The sequence below is a fragment of the Cryptomeria japonica genome, chromosome 3, assembly GCF_030272615.1.
Source record: "Cryptomeria japonica chromosome 3, Sugi_1.0, whole genome shotgun sequence".
NCBI lineage: Eukaryota > Viridiplantae > Streptophyta > Pinopsida > Cupressales > Cupressaceae > Cryptomeria > Cryptomeria japonica.
The window spans coordinates 86,239,401-86,254,063 of NC_081407.1; the positions used below are offsets into that span (position 1 = coordinate 86,239,401).

The 14,663-nt window shown below is 38.7% G+C and overlaps 1 protein-coding gene across 1 annotated transcript; it reads right to left on the reverse strand.

Annotated features, from left to right (window-relative positions):
* Positions 1 to 5,191: 5,191 nt before the first annotated feature.
* Positions 5,192 to 13,855, reverse strand: LOC131873966 (calmodulin-like protein 7). Its single transcript, XM_059217156.1, has 2 exons — positions 13,579 to 13,855; positions 5,192 to 5,271 (listed from the first exon to the last, which is right to left on the reverse strand). Exons 1-2 carry the CDS (start codon positions 13,853 to 13,855, stop codon positions 5,192 to 5,194), a joined length of 357 nt encoding a protein of 118 aa, XP_059073139.1.
* Positions 13,856 to 14,663: the final 808 nt, after the last annotated feature.

The window sequence follows — 14,663 nt, forward strand, 5'->3', positions numbered from 1 at the left end:
TTGGATATCTCGAGGGTGTTAAGGCATATCGATTGATGGATCCTGAGACACATGAGGTGTTTATTGAGAGGAGTATTCATTTTGAGGAAATCTCTCCTAGCTTAGCCTCCCTTCCTCCTCTACCTTCCTCCATTGTGCATAGTGATGAGAGTGATTCAGATGGTGAGACTCCTTCAACACTGACTCATAGGGATACACCTCTACAGGGTCCACTTGTCATTGAGGAGCCTCATTTTCCACCTCCACCTAGACCTCATTGGGCTCAACAGACACTTGAGTCATAGGGTTCTCTTGTTGGGGATCCTTCAAATATACAGAGGACACAATCACAACATCAGGACCTTCCACATGCTTACATTGCTACCGCTTCCGATCCATTGACATTTCAGGAAGCATTAGGGGTCCCTGAGTGGGACCAAGCTATGGAGGAAGAGCATAGTTCCTTGATGAGGAACAACACATGGGAGTTAGTCCCTCTCCCTAAGGGGAGAAAGATGGTTCGATGTAAGTGGATCTATCGGACCAAGTTTGTAGCAGATGGTAGTGATGATAAGTATAAGGCTCGACTTGTTGCGAAAGGTTTCTCTCAGGTTCCAAGTGTTGACTATACTAAGACCTTTGCGCCTATAGCCAAGATGAACTCTATTCACTTGACACTTGCTATTGTTGAAGCTCAGGGTTGGGTTGTACATCAGATGGATGTGAAGAGTTCTTTTCTTTATGGGGATCTTGATGAGGAGATATATATGGATCAGCCACAGGGTTTCATCCAGGAATCTTCATTGGTTTGAAGACTAATGAAATCTCTCTATGGCCTTAAGCAGACCCCTAGGGCTTGGTATGCCAAGATGGATTCCTTTCTTCTCTCAGCAGGGTTCACCAAGTGTCATTCCTATACGAATGTCTACATTTTGTGATAGGATGACTCACGCTTGATACTTGTGCTCTATGTTTATGATTTGATCATTACAGGGAGCACCACATCCATCATTAGCAGTGTCAAATCTGCTTTGCATGACAGATTTTCTATGACTGACTTGGGTCTTTTGCACTTCTTTCTTGAGATAGAGATTTCGCAGTCATCTTCTGGGATTACTCTTTCGCAGCCCAAGTATTCTCTTGATCTACTTGCATTCTTTCATATGGCTAATTGTAAGCCTGCATCAACTCCCTTTTTTTTTCTAGGAGTCAAGCTTGAGGCTAGGTTCTCTTCTCCACCAGTTGATGCCACATTGTATCATCAACTTGTTGGTAGTCTCATTTACTTGACTCACACATGCCCTGGAATTTCATTTGCAGTTGGCATGGTTTCTTGCTTCATGCAGGAACCACATGAGCTTCATTGGAAAGCCACCAAATTCATCCTACACTACATCTAGGGTACACATCATTATGGGATTCACTATGCAGCAGGCATAGGACTTCACTTGGTTGGTTACACAAACTCCGTTTGGGCTGGCAATCTTGAAGCTCATAAGTCTACTTCTGATTACAACTTCCACCTTGCTTTGGGCCCCATTTGTTGGCAGAGCTAGAAGCAGCATGTTATTTCTCTCTCTTAGACTGAGGTTGAGTATTGAGGGCTTATTAATGTAGCAACTAAGACTATTTGGCTTCGGCATATTCTCACAGAGTTTGGGTTCTCCACTCCACAACCAACAGTTCTATATTGTGATAATTGAAGTGCTATTGCAATCTCAAAGAACCCGGTTCAGCATCAACGGACCAAACACATCGAGATTCATATGCACTACATTCGAGAGCTGATTCAAGAGCAGGTCATTGATTTGCAATATTGTCCTATAGTGGAGCAGGTTGCAGACATATTCACCAAACCCTTCACTTAGAGTAAGTTCCTACAGTTGTGAGCTCTCTTCGGGGTGTGGGATGTTTCATTAGGGGGGTCAGCTGACTTCTCCTTCCTCTCTTATTGGGGGGAATTTTTCCTCTTTGAGGTTTTTTCCTTCTTCTTTTAGAGTCTCTTTTGTACATATATCTCTCTTTTGGGGGGGAGTTTTTTTCCCACTGGGTTTTCTCCCTTTCTCCATTTGTGAGAGATTGCATTGCATAGGTTTTCTTGCATATTCTACATGGGCACCTATCATGGCCTAGTAGCCAGGACCCATCTTGCATTGTTGACTTGAGTTTTCATTCCCCTAAGTTGCACTTAAGGTGGGTGTTGGTGTAATTATTTATTCTTATAGGATATAATTACACTTTACTTAAGTTAACTTAGGATAATGCATCTCATCGTAGCTTCAATATGAGAAACTTAGGGAAGTGTGCACATAGGGATGTAGCTTGTAGGAGAAATCCCACCTTTTGTGGTCTTATCTTGTTGTTACACTCCACATTCAGTGGGTCATCCACCTCTTGTAGAATATTATATTATTTCTCCTACCTATCCTTACTTTTTCTTACCTACCCTTGTTTCTCATTGAGCCACATATCATGATTGTATGCTCACATATCCATTTGGCCTTTCCTATATATGCAGGCCTATATTCATTGTATTGGTTAATCCAGTTGATCATTTGTATATTGATGAGAATACAATTTGTTCTTGTCATACTTTTTTCTCTCTTTTGTTCTTTTCATTGTTCCCTTGATCTTGGCAAAATCTCTCAGTATTAAATAGAATGAAGGAAAGATTCAAAACATTCACATTATTAGCCTTGATCCTTATATGCCTAATCTAATTCAAAGACTAGCTCTCATTATGTCCTCATAGTCATTGTGAGATAACTTACTACACACATAGGTATGTGCATGGAAATGGAGGACCAAAATGGCAGTTAAAAGTGGCCACTTTAAAAAAAATAGTAAAACTAATGGGTGTGTGCAAGAAGTTGAGTCCACTTTTTGGCCAAAAAGTGGGTGTTTTCTTTACTTTTTTAGACTTTGCACATTTGACCTAAAAATTTGAAGCACTTGGAGATTGAATCTTGGAAAAAGTTAGCAACATGAAATGTATTAATTGAAGTCTAGTTTCTAAATATGTAATTTATTTTAATACCCAAATCATATAAATTGACTTTCCAAAGGAATTTTTAAAAACCACTATTTAAAAATGTTTGTTTTAGGACCATACCTTGCATGTGTATGACCATCACTTTTTGACACCTTCTCAGAAAATATTTGTAAGACATTGAAGATAGATGAGGATATTCTTTTGTAATTTTTTTAATTTTTTTATTAATTTTCCATTGGTCCTATTTGCTAGTTTAAAAATCCTCATGTACAACCACCATAATTTGATAAGTAAACTTATCATTTTTTATTTTAAAAATAATTCTATGTATATTGATGTCACACAGGCGTGCGCGCACACACAATCACACACACATATAATAAAAATTTATTAAATAAATAAGAAAACTTGACATTTCAAGTTAATGGACCAAATCCAGTGCAAATGAATTAAAAAATAGAAAAACAATTATATATCTACAATCTAACGCAATGTAATCTCTAATAGGTTTGAATTGTGTCTGATAAATTTGTAAAAATGGGCATCAAACATATGCTAGAAGTCAATATTTTGTTACTCACATAGTCCAACCTTGTGCTTGTAGGTCCAAGGCTTAGGTTTTGGCATTTGAGGCCTTACCCAACTTGAATCCCAAGGCAAATGGTGGGGTGGTTTTCAAATTTTTAAAAATGATTGGGCCTCGTTATATAAATGGGAACCCGTTTAAATAATGGGACCTTGTTATTTTTTTTATTGTGAAAATACTTTCACAAAACAGGACCCCATTTTATAAAATAGTAAAACAGGGCCTCATCATGAAATAGAACAAGGTCTCATTTTGATATGGGCCCCGAAGCATAATGGGGCCTATTGTTTTTAGGCCTTGGGACCCCAAATCAAAACAAAACCCCAGCGGCTATGTTCCCAACACACACACTTCCCCCTAATTGGGACCCAACTTCTTGCACCCACCCTAACCATGGATAAAAAATTAGAGATAGCTACACTTAAAACTTGAAATGTGATGTCAATGCTCAAAATCTAGTTTCTAAGCTACTATTTTAAAAAAATTATGGAGATTAAGAAGTTTAAGTATGGAAAACCCATAAAGTGCTTTTTCTATCATAAAAATATTGTTGGTGTAAATAAATATTCATTTTGGATATAATTACACTTACTTAAGTTAACTTAGGATAATGCATCTCATCGTAATTTGGAATTGAGACACTTAGGGAAGCGTGCACTTAGGGATAGAGCTTGTAGGAGAAATTCCACCTTTTGTGGTCTTATTTTGCTGTTACACTCCACATTCGGTGGGTCATCCACCTCTTGTGGAATATTATATTATTTCTCCTACCTACCCTTGTTTCTCATTGAGCCACATGCCATATTTGTGTGCTCATACATCCATATGGCCTTGCCTATATAAGCAGGCCTCTATTCATTGTATTGGTTAATCCAGTTGATCATTTTGTATATTGATGAGAATACAGTTTGTTCTTGTCATTCTATTGTCTCTTTTATGCTTTTCATTGTGCCCTTGATCTTGGCAAAATCCAACATGGTATCAGAGCTTTTGGGGCTTCATTGATCAGTTTTTGGAGACATCGTGGAAGGCTTCTACTTTCGGATTTGGGGATCTTCATTTTTTGGGGGCATCATACATCGATTTGGACATCACCGTTGAATCCGGGAGGCCATTTCCATAAATTTTGACTATAAAGTCGACCTATTTTGGTGAGAAAATTTTTTTCCGATCTTGGCTATTTTCGTACGGATTTCAAAAAAAATTTACAAAAAAAAAATTTATTTTTCAAAAAAACAAAATTTCGGAAAAAAAATTGAAAAAGCAAAACAAATTGAAAAAAAAAAAAAAAAGCGCTTTTGTTTGGGGGTCTGCAGACCCCCCCGTACACAGTACCTGCTGTGCGCAGGTTTTGCAGGGCACCGTACCTCCAAGCAACCGCAGACCGCCGCCGAACATCGCGCCGCCGCCTCGGTTTCCCCCCACAGCCTTGGTTTCTCCGCCCACCGGTACTCCCGCCGTCGCCCGCGCCGAGATCCGACCCCGCTGGCCTCCACCTCCAGCACCGGCGACGCACAGACTCCCACTGGCAAAGACTCCCGACGCCGCCCAATTGACCCGACCGCCACGCAGGAGTCCAGTCAGCAAATAGACCCACCACATGGCTCATAAATAGCCCTCCGTACGCTAGGTCATCACGCCATGTAGACCGTACCGTCTGCCATGTCATTGTGCCACACAGCACGTCCGTACAGTGCCACGTCATCTGTACGGTCTGCACAGTCACATGCACAATCAGCAGTCCGTACAGTACGGACACCCAGTCAGCAGGGAGGTGAAGTTTTTGCGACGGTCATACGGCCGTCAAATTTAACACAGTGACTTGCTGACGTCAACACCACATCAGCACTTTTTTGAAAATTTTTGACCCCTCTCCATTGGGCTTTTCAGTTTTGCAGTCCAACTTTGGAAGGCCATATCTTGCTCATTTCTTCTCCTTTTTTGGTGCAATTTTTTTTGAAATGGGCTAAAAAATTTTAAATTTTGTGATCTTCATAGTGGTGTGGTTATTTTCTGATTTTGGTGCACGGTTTTTTTCAGAATTTTTGGATTCTCTCAACTGTACCTGTCCAATCCTCAATTTTGCAACTTCAAAGGCCTCGTTTGAGCTCATACGACCTCCTTTTCAGGTACCATTTTTTTTTAAAGTGCTTATTTTTTCGTCTACTTTCAGAATCTATGATTAGATTTCAGATATTTTGAGTGAAAATTGTACTTTCATATATTGGTCTTATTTGGCCTATTAGGTACTTGTAAATTGCTTGGATCTTAGTTAGATCTCGTGAATTATCAGTTTGAGACTCTTTTGGCCTTATTGAGGCAATTGTAAAATTGTAAATCAGAAGTCCACTTTGCCATTTTTTGCAAGTGGCCCATTGTATACACACTACTTATAAAGTGCCAAATCATCACATTTGGGGGGGTTCTTTGATTGAGTGAATTTGGGGGGGTGTTTTGTGTGATTGTGCCTTTCTTTGTGCTCTTTCCATTCTTGTTGCAATGAGTCCTAATAAGTTTCCACCATTAACTCCACATAATTATGCATCATGGAAAATTAAAGTATGGAGTAAACTAATGGAAAAGGGTCTCACACACTACATAGATGGAACAATAATAGCACCACCTGATCCTAAGGCTGATCCAAATGCTCAATTAGAATGGCTCACAAATAATTGCATGGCTCTTGGAACCTTACGCAAGTATGTATCAGATGACCTCATTTTCCACATTAAGAAGTGTAAAACAATTAAAGACACTTGGGATATGTTTCAGAAATTGTATGGACAAGTTGATGAAATCAGAGGCTATCAGATTGATAATGAGCTCACCAACTTAGATCCCAAGAATTTTGATACAATCGAAGATTATGTAACCAAAGCAAATGAGCTAAGAGCAAAGCTAAAGGATTGTGGAATTGACAAGAAGGATGCTCAATTGATATTCAACTTGTTGGACAAGCTTGCACCAGAATATGCAGCATTTGTATCGAGCTTCCAAACTCATCGTTTGATAGTGGGGAGTTCTTATGTTATGCCTTCTTTTGATGCTTTCACAGAAATGTTGATATTGGAACAATCTAAGTTGTTGAACATGGGGTTTCTCAAGTCTTCAAAGTCCAAGGCTTTGGTAGCAAATCAAGGAAATCAAGGAAGTCAAGGCAAAGATTCCAACAAGAAGAAGAAGCAATCCAAGTCTAAGCCACACCAGAAAAAAGGACAATCATTCTCTCCATCACAAGGCGATTTTTCATCCTCTTCCAAGAAGGGGACACCACCTAAGAAGGATAAACCAACTTGTGCATATTGCAAAACGTATGGTCGTGATGAGCATCGATGCCACACAAAGCAAGTTGATGAGTTAACCAATCTTCTCAAGAAAAACAACATCAACTTGCCATCCGCCTACACAAAGAAGGATTCAACTCCTTCCTCTTCCTCACAGTCTAAGGGAAAAGGGCAAGCATTTGTGGCTACAACAGGTTCTTCATAGCAATGGATACTTGACTCAGGTGCCTCATATCACATGGGTTCTACAAAGGAACAGTTTTCTTCATTGGAGCCATCTAAGGTACCTCACATTTACATAGGTGATGACACACAAGTAGAGGTTAAAGGGAAAGGCTCAGTTGACATGGATGATGGAACATTTGAGAATGTTCTCTATGTTCCTAACTTGTCTACCAATCTTCTCTCCATCTACCAAATCACTCACTATGGGAATGGGAAAAAGGTTGAGTTTACACCAGATTCAGTTGTGGTAAAGGAACTTGATGATGATGCCTTGGTAGCAGTGGGACAAGTCAATGACAACTCTAGACTTTATTCATTCTCCCACTTTGTGCCAAGTTCACCTTCTAGGGCCTTGCTTACTCATTCAAATTCAAAAAGTAAGCTATGGCATGAGCGGTTTGGTCACCTCAACTACCGCTATCTTCAGCAGCTAAGCACTAAAGACATGGTCACAGGTCTTCCTCGAATCAGTTTTTCAGAGGGTGTATGTTCAAGTTGTTCCATGGGCAAGCATCCTGAAGAGAAGTTTGATAAAGAGAAAACTTGGAGAGCTTTGGAAGTTCTTCAACTTGTTCACAGTGATGTAGCAGGTCCATTTCCAACACCTTCATTCAGTAAGGCCCGCTATGTTCTTACCTTCATTGATGACTACTCCCACTTCACTTGGGTCTACTTTCTCATTCATAAGAGTGAATTATTTGATAGATTTCAGGACTTCAAGACTCGTGTGGAGAAGCAATCAGGGAAAGTGGTCAAGATTCTTCGCACAGATAATGGAAGGGAATATGTGAACAAGAGACTTGAGGATTTTTGTACATTTGAGGGGATTGATCTTCAGCATTCTGTTGCATACACTCCACAGCGGAATGGGGTTGCAGAACGCAAGAATTGAACTCTCAAAGAAATGACTAGCTGTATGATACATGCACGTTCTCTTGATCCCGCCTTTTGGGAAGAGGCTATCAGTTGTGCCACACACATCCAGAACCAGGTTCCTCACAAAGCTTTGCAAGGTATTACTCCTTTTGAAGCTTGGGCTGGTAGGAAACCAATTGTGAAACATTTTAGAGTCTTTGGGTGTCCAGCATGGGCTCGCATACCTCCACAGAAACGCAAGGCATTGGAACCTCAGAGTCGACCTTGCATATTTGTTGGATATCCTGAGGGTGTTAAGGCATACAGATTGACGGATCCAGAGACACATGAGGTATTCATTGAGAGGAGTGTTCACTTTGAGGAAAGCTCTCCTAGCTTAGCCTCTCTACCTCCTCCACCTTCCTCCTTTGTGGATAGTGATGTTAGTGATTCAGATGCTGAGACTACCTCAACTCTGACTCGCAGGGTCCACTTGCAGTTGAGGAGCCTCATTCTCCACCTCCACCTAGACCTCGTTGGGCTCGACAGACACTTGAGTCTGCAGGTTCTCTTGTTGGGGATCCTTCAGATACATGGAGAACTCAATCACAACATCAGGATCTTCCACATGCATTCATTGCTACTGCTTCCGATCCATAGACATTTAGGGAAGCATCAGGGGTTCCTGAGTGGGACCAAGCTATGGAGGAAGAGTATAGTTCCTTAATGAGGAACAACACATGGGATCTAGTCCATCTCCCTAAGGGGAGAAAGATGGTTCGATGTAAGTGGATCTATCGGACCAAGTTTGCAGCGGATGGTAGTGTGGATAAGTATAAGGCTTGGATTGTTGCAAAAGGTTTCTTGCAGGTTGCAGGTGTTGACTATAATGAGACCTTTGCACCCGTAGCCAAGATGAACTCCATTCGTTTGACACTTGCTATTGCTGCAGCTCATGGTTGGGTTGTACATCAGATGGATGTGAAGAGTGCTTTTCTTCATGGTGATCTTGATGAGGAGATTTATATGGAGCAGCCATAGGGTTTCATCCAAGATACTTCCTTGGTTTGCAGACTAAGGAAATCTCTCTATGGCCTTATGCAGGCCCCCAGGGCTTGGTACGCCAAGATGGATTCCTTTCTTCTCTCCACCGGATTCACCAGGTGTCATTCCAATCTGAATGTTTACATTTTGTGACAGGATGACTCTCACTTGATACTTGTGCTCTATGTTGATGACTTGATCATTACTGGGAGTACTTCATCCATCATTAGCAGGGTCAAATCTACTTTGCATGACATATTTGCTATGACTGACTTGGGTCTTTTGCACTACTTTCTCGGGATAGAGATTTCACAGTCACCTTCCGGGATCACACTATCGCAGCCCAAGTATGCTCTTGATCTACTTGCATGCTTTCATATGGCTGATTGTAAGCCTGCCCCGACTCCCTTTCTTTCAGGAGTCAAGCTTGAGGCTCAATTTTCTTCTCCACCAGTTGATGCCACTTTGTATCATCAGCTTGTGGGTAGTCTCATCTACTTGACTCATACACGCCCTGATATTTCATTTGCAGTTGGTATGGTTTCCTGCTTCATGCAGGAACCACATGAGCTTCATTGGAAAGCCGCCAAATGCATTCTACATTACATCCAGGTTACACATCACTATGGGATTCACTATGTAGTAGGCACAGGACTTCGCTTGGTTGGTTACACAGACTCCGATTGGGCTGGCGATCTAGTTGATCGTAAGTCTACTTCTGGTTACAGTTTTCACCTTGGTTCAGGCCCCATTTGTTGGCAGAGCAAGAAGCAACATGCTATTTCTCTCTCTTCGACTGAGGCTGAGTATCGAGGCGCTGTTAACGCAGTGACTGAGACCATTTGGCTCCAGCAGATTCTCACAGAGTTTGGTTTCACCACTCCATGGCCGACAGTTCTACATTGCGACAATCAGAGTGCTATTGCGATCTCGAAGAACCCGGTCCAGCACCAGCAGACCAAACACATCGAGATTCATATGCACTATATCTGAGAGCTCATCCAGGAGCAGGTCATTGATTTGCAGTATTGTCCTACAACAGAGCAGGTTGCTGACATATTCACCAAACCTTTCACTGAGAGTAAGTTCCAGCAGTTGCGAGCTCTCTTGGGGGTGTGGGATGTGTCATTAGGGGGGGTCAGCTGACTTCTCCTTCCTCTCTTATGGGGGGGACTTTTTCCTCTTTGAGGTTTTGTCCTTCTTCTTTGAGAGTCTTTTGTACATTCATCTCTCTTTTGAGGGGGAGTTTTTTCCCACTGGGTTTTCTCCCTTTCTCCGTTTGTGAGAGATTACATTGCATTGTTTTGCTTTCATTTGCATGTTGTACATGGGTACCTATCATGGCCTAGTAGTCGGGACCCATCTTGCATTGTTGACTTGAGTCTTCATTCCCCTAAGTTGCACTTAAGGGGGGGTGTTGGTGTAAATAAATATTCATTTTGGATATTATTACACTTACTTAAGTTAACTTAGGATAATGCATCTCATCGTAATTTGGAATTGAGACACTTAGGGAAGTGTGCACTTAGGGATAGAGCTTGTAGGAGAAATTCCACCTTTTGTGGTCTTATTTTGTTGTTACACTCCATATTCGGTGGGTCATCCACCTCTTGTGGAATATTATATTATTTCTCCTACCTACCCTTGTTTCTCATTAAGCCACATGTCATATTTGTGTGCTCATACATCCATATGGCCTTGCCTATATAAGCAGGCCTATATTCATTGTATTGGTTAATCCAGTTGATCATTTTGTATATTGATGAGAATACAGTTTGTTCTTGTCATTCTATTGTCTCTTTTATGCTTTTCATTGTGCCCTTGATCTTGGCAAAATCCAACAAATATAATAAGTATCTTGTGCTCCTCTTAAAATATAGACCTTTCAAAAGTATTTCACAAATTAAAGTTTCAATGAAAATTTAGCTAAAATCATCTTGTTTATTACTTGATCTTTCTACCAATTTTTTTAATAAATATATAATTTTTGGTAAATTTTTAAAATGGGCACATATTAAAAAATTAAAAAATAGGCATGCACCCCTCAAAAAAATTTAAAACTAATTTAAAATATTTTTTTTGAATGTGTATATTATGGGGTCTAGAATTAAAAAATGTAAATTTATTTAAATTTTAATCAATAGATAAATAAATAATATTTAAAAAGTTATTGTAGTGTCGTAAATTATACCCCGTATAATTCTATGCTACATAATAGCCTCTGTTTAATGATAATTGGAGATATTCTTCATCAACTCATTCTTTTATCTATCTCACTTGCTCCATTAGCCTTTTCCTTGTCCTTTTTCAACTTGGTTTACTGTTTCACTCATAGACACTAGCGTGTCACGGAGACGTTTGTGCACCACGCTCACATCCTATGAATTTGATAGTTTGAAGGTGGTTGTTGGAGCATTACACCTATGCCTAGAAGATGCACATGCATCTTTGCGACTACTCACATTCCTTTTTGTCCTAGCATGTTTATCTTCCCTTTTGGAGCTCATTTTGGCTCTCTAGTGGCTTCTCTAACTCTCTCCCTAGAATTCTATTGGATTTATGCTTGTTCATTGTCTCATTTCAAAGCTCTCTTTGACTTTATCCTTCGCTCTCGCATATTGCTACCATTATCACGGTTTGAGGAAGATCGGCTTGTTCTTCTTCTTCATCAAGGAGGCTTCTCGCTTTGGGTGTGAAAGGGGAATCTTCTTCTCCATCTATCTTTTGTTATCTCCATAGCATATTTGTTAAGATATTGTTGTTGTATCTTTTATCTATTATTTCATCTATCTTTTTATCTATCTATCTTGGTTGGTTGTGGAGGTGGAAACACCAAAGTAGGAGTTTGACTATGGTAGGCCTCTAAAAACACAACCACAACATTTTTCATCCTTATTCACCTTGTGTGCAGGTCACCAAGTGGATTTGGGGAGCTAGTTGGAGACTTCAAGCATGGGCCAATTGTGAGATTACATCTCTTCCCTCTTTCCTTTTCATTACTTAATAGATAGTCGTATTTGATTTTCACATCATTATTTTGCTTAGTTTCTATTATTTGGGCACATTTTTATCATAGTTTGTTCTTTGTATGGACTCTGCGACTCTATCCATAAAGAATGCCAGTGCATAGCACTGTTGTCTTAGACCCGCATGTGCATCCTCAAACGAAGTGTCACATCAAAGGGCCTCTATGACACGTTCAATGTCATCTAAGGGGAATCTAATAATTCTACACTTTGTATTGCATTCCAAGTGGACAGTTTGATTAGTGAGTCCCTAATAGGTGTTCACCCACCTATCAGGGTGATTCACTTTTTCCCCTCTACAACTATAAATAGGGTTTTAAAGAAAAATGAATAGACTAGTAAAATAAATTGAAGATCAAAATCTTAATGTATTTGAAATGTAAGAAAAATGCATGGTTAGAAAGGTAGGAAAGAGATTATGTTAATGTTGTATTTTTTTTTTAAATGTGCAAATATGGTAGTGCATGCAAAACATTTAATTACTTTTCACGTTTTATGCCAAAAAACATCTTTGGACACCATGTACATGTAGGCCCAAGCCTATAACTTAGACATCTAAGTCTAAGGGTTACCTTCAAAGCAAAGTTAATTGAAACAATGTCCATCATAACTTACATACATTAAAAAAAATTCAAAAAGTGAGTGATTTTATTTTTTCAGGGCAATTATAATGTGCTCCCATTATGTCTTGGGTTTCTAAGCCATCCCACTTTGATCATTTTTTGGTCTCCCACCTTGCACATATTCACTTGTGTGACAATTTATTATGTTAAGTAACAATTAAATACATTCATTAGAGTATTGATTCATCATCTAATCATCATTCAAAATGTTAGAAGTATTTAAGGAACACTTCTCTTTAGAGTATTAAGAATAATACTATAACATTAGGATCAACATCTTGATCACTTTTATGGCTTATATGTTTTTTATCCAAATTTGTTATGACTATAAACATGGTGGTCCAATCAAAAAAGTTGACTTACGAAAAAATGGTCTTTGTGATTTGACAACATTCTTAAAATATTTTAAAATATCTTCAATTTTTATACAAGAAAAAACAATAAAAAATGAAATAAACAAATATATATTAGAATTATTGATTATAAATCAACTCCACATTTCAAAAAAAACATCTATTTTTTTACATTAAATTACCCTACATTACACTTAAAAAAAATATTAATCTTCTCATTCTTCCTCCATCTAAATCCAAATACCCCCTTATATTTAATTTCCATGAGTTGAAAACATTTAATTAATGGAGTAAGTGTCCCATTTGCAAATGATAAGGATAAGGACCTTCATGGAACCTTCATTTACCTATTTTATATTAAAAAAAAAAAGTCAAATATTCAGCCCCTTCAGCCCCTGATTATATAGTAAGTCCCAACAAATTGGGCGAGATAGATTAAAATAGAATAACAATCGTAACGGTTTGTCTGGCAATTGTAACGGTTTGAGTGGAGATTGGGCACGGATAGTGAAACCCCTTCACAAATATAATTCATGGAGAAATTGCAGAAGACATCATATTTTTGAATTCAGAGAAATCCAAAACTCCATTGCAGTCTGAATCAAATCTACATATCATTTTCTTGCAGTATTGTGGAGGTTGAGTGTGTGGAATTAATCCGAGCGCGGAGAGCACTCTCTGCAATTCTTCACAAGAGATATATCCGTCTCTATTCTCATCAAAAATATTGAATGCCTCCATTAAATCTTCCGACTTATTTTCTTCTTCATCTTGTTCGGGGTTGGAGATGAAGTGATATAAATCAACAAACTCTTCAAATTGAAGAAGATCGCTACAAATCTCTTCACCTTTCTCTCTCAGTACAAATCTCAGATCTTCTTCTGACATTTGTATTCCGAGCTTGTTTATAAATCCACAGATTTCATTCACAGTAAAAAAAAAAAAAATTTGGCAGTCCTTCTACCACTTTTTCTAAAGACATATCATTTTATGGATCAAAAAAAAAAAACAATAACTCAAAGACAAACACCTATTCTACTCCAAAAGCATAAAAGAAATGTTAAACTACAATCCACATTCTCACTCCTTGTATATATTAAGTACATATGTGAGAAATGGTTTATGTTGTCACGTTGCAATTTAATTTATTGAAGGCATTTACAAACCAGAGGATTGCGATGTTCATGTGATCACATGTGGTTGAGATTTATAGCTTGCATGCCATATGTGTGTACAGATTTATAGCTTGCATGCCATATGTGTGTACATACATACACACATATCCATATACACATGTATAAAAATACATGTATATGCACATAAATGTTGTCTCCCATTTTGGGGATCTTTCATCCCATTGACCATTATTTTAAAATATTGATGATATACCACCATGACCATTACATATGATTTTAATGCTTATTATTACTATTCTTGATCACATATTTTACGAACATAATCACTTTCTACGATGATTAAAGGCTCTTCAATAAAATAACAAAGTTGACACCTTGAGACTATGCTTATCTATGACATGCTAACAATGGTTTGATGTCTTATTTATCATGATGAATATCCTTTTCATTTGAAAGTTTGTCATGATGATATCTCACATGCATCTAGGGTATGAAGATATCTTGCCTTATTTGGAGAAGCATTGGGTACATATTGTGTCACAATGAACATATCAGTAGTA

Excerpts from the sequence above, each read along its gene's own strand:
- LOC131873966 (XM_059217156.1), bottom strand. The coding sequence starts at position 13,855 with ATGTCAGAAGAAGATCTGAGATTTGTACTGAGAGAGAAAGGTGAAGAG. Across the intron at positions 5,272-13,578 it reads ATACTGCAAGAAAATGATAT|ACCGTACAGATGACGTGGCA; the intron begins GTAGATTTGATT and ends GTGACTGTGCAG.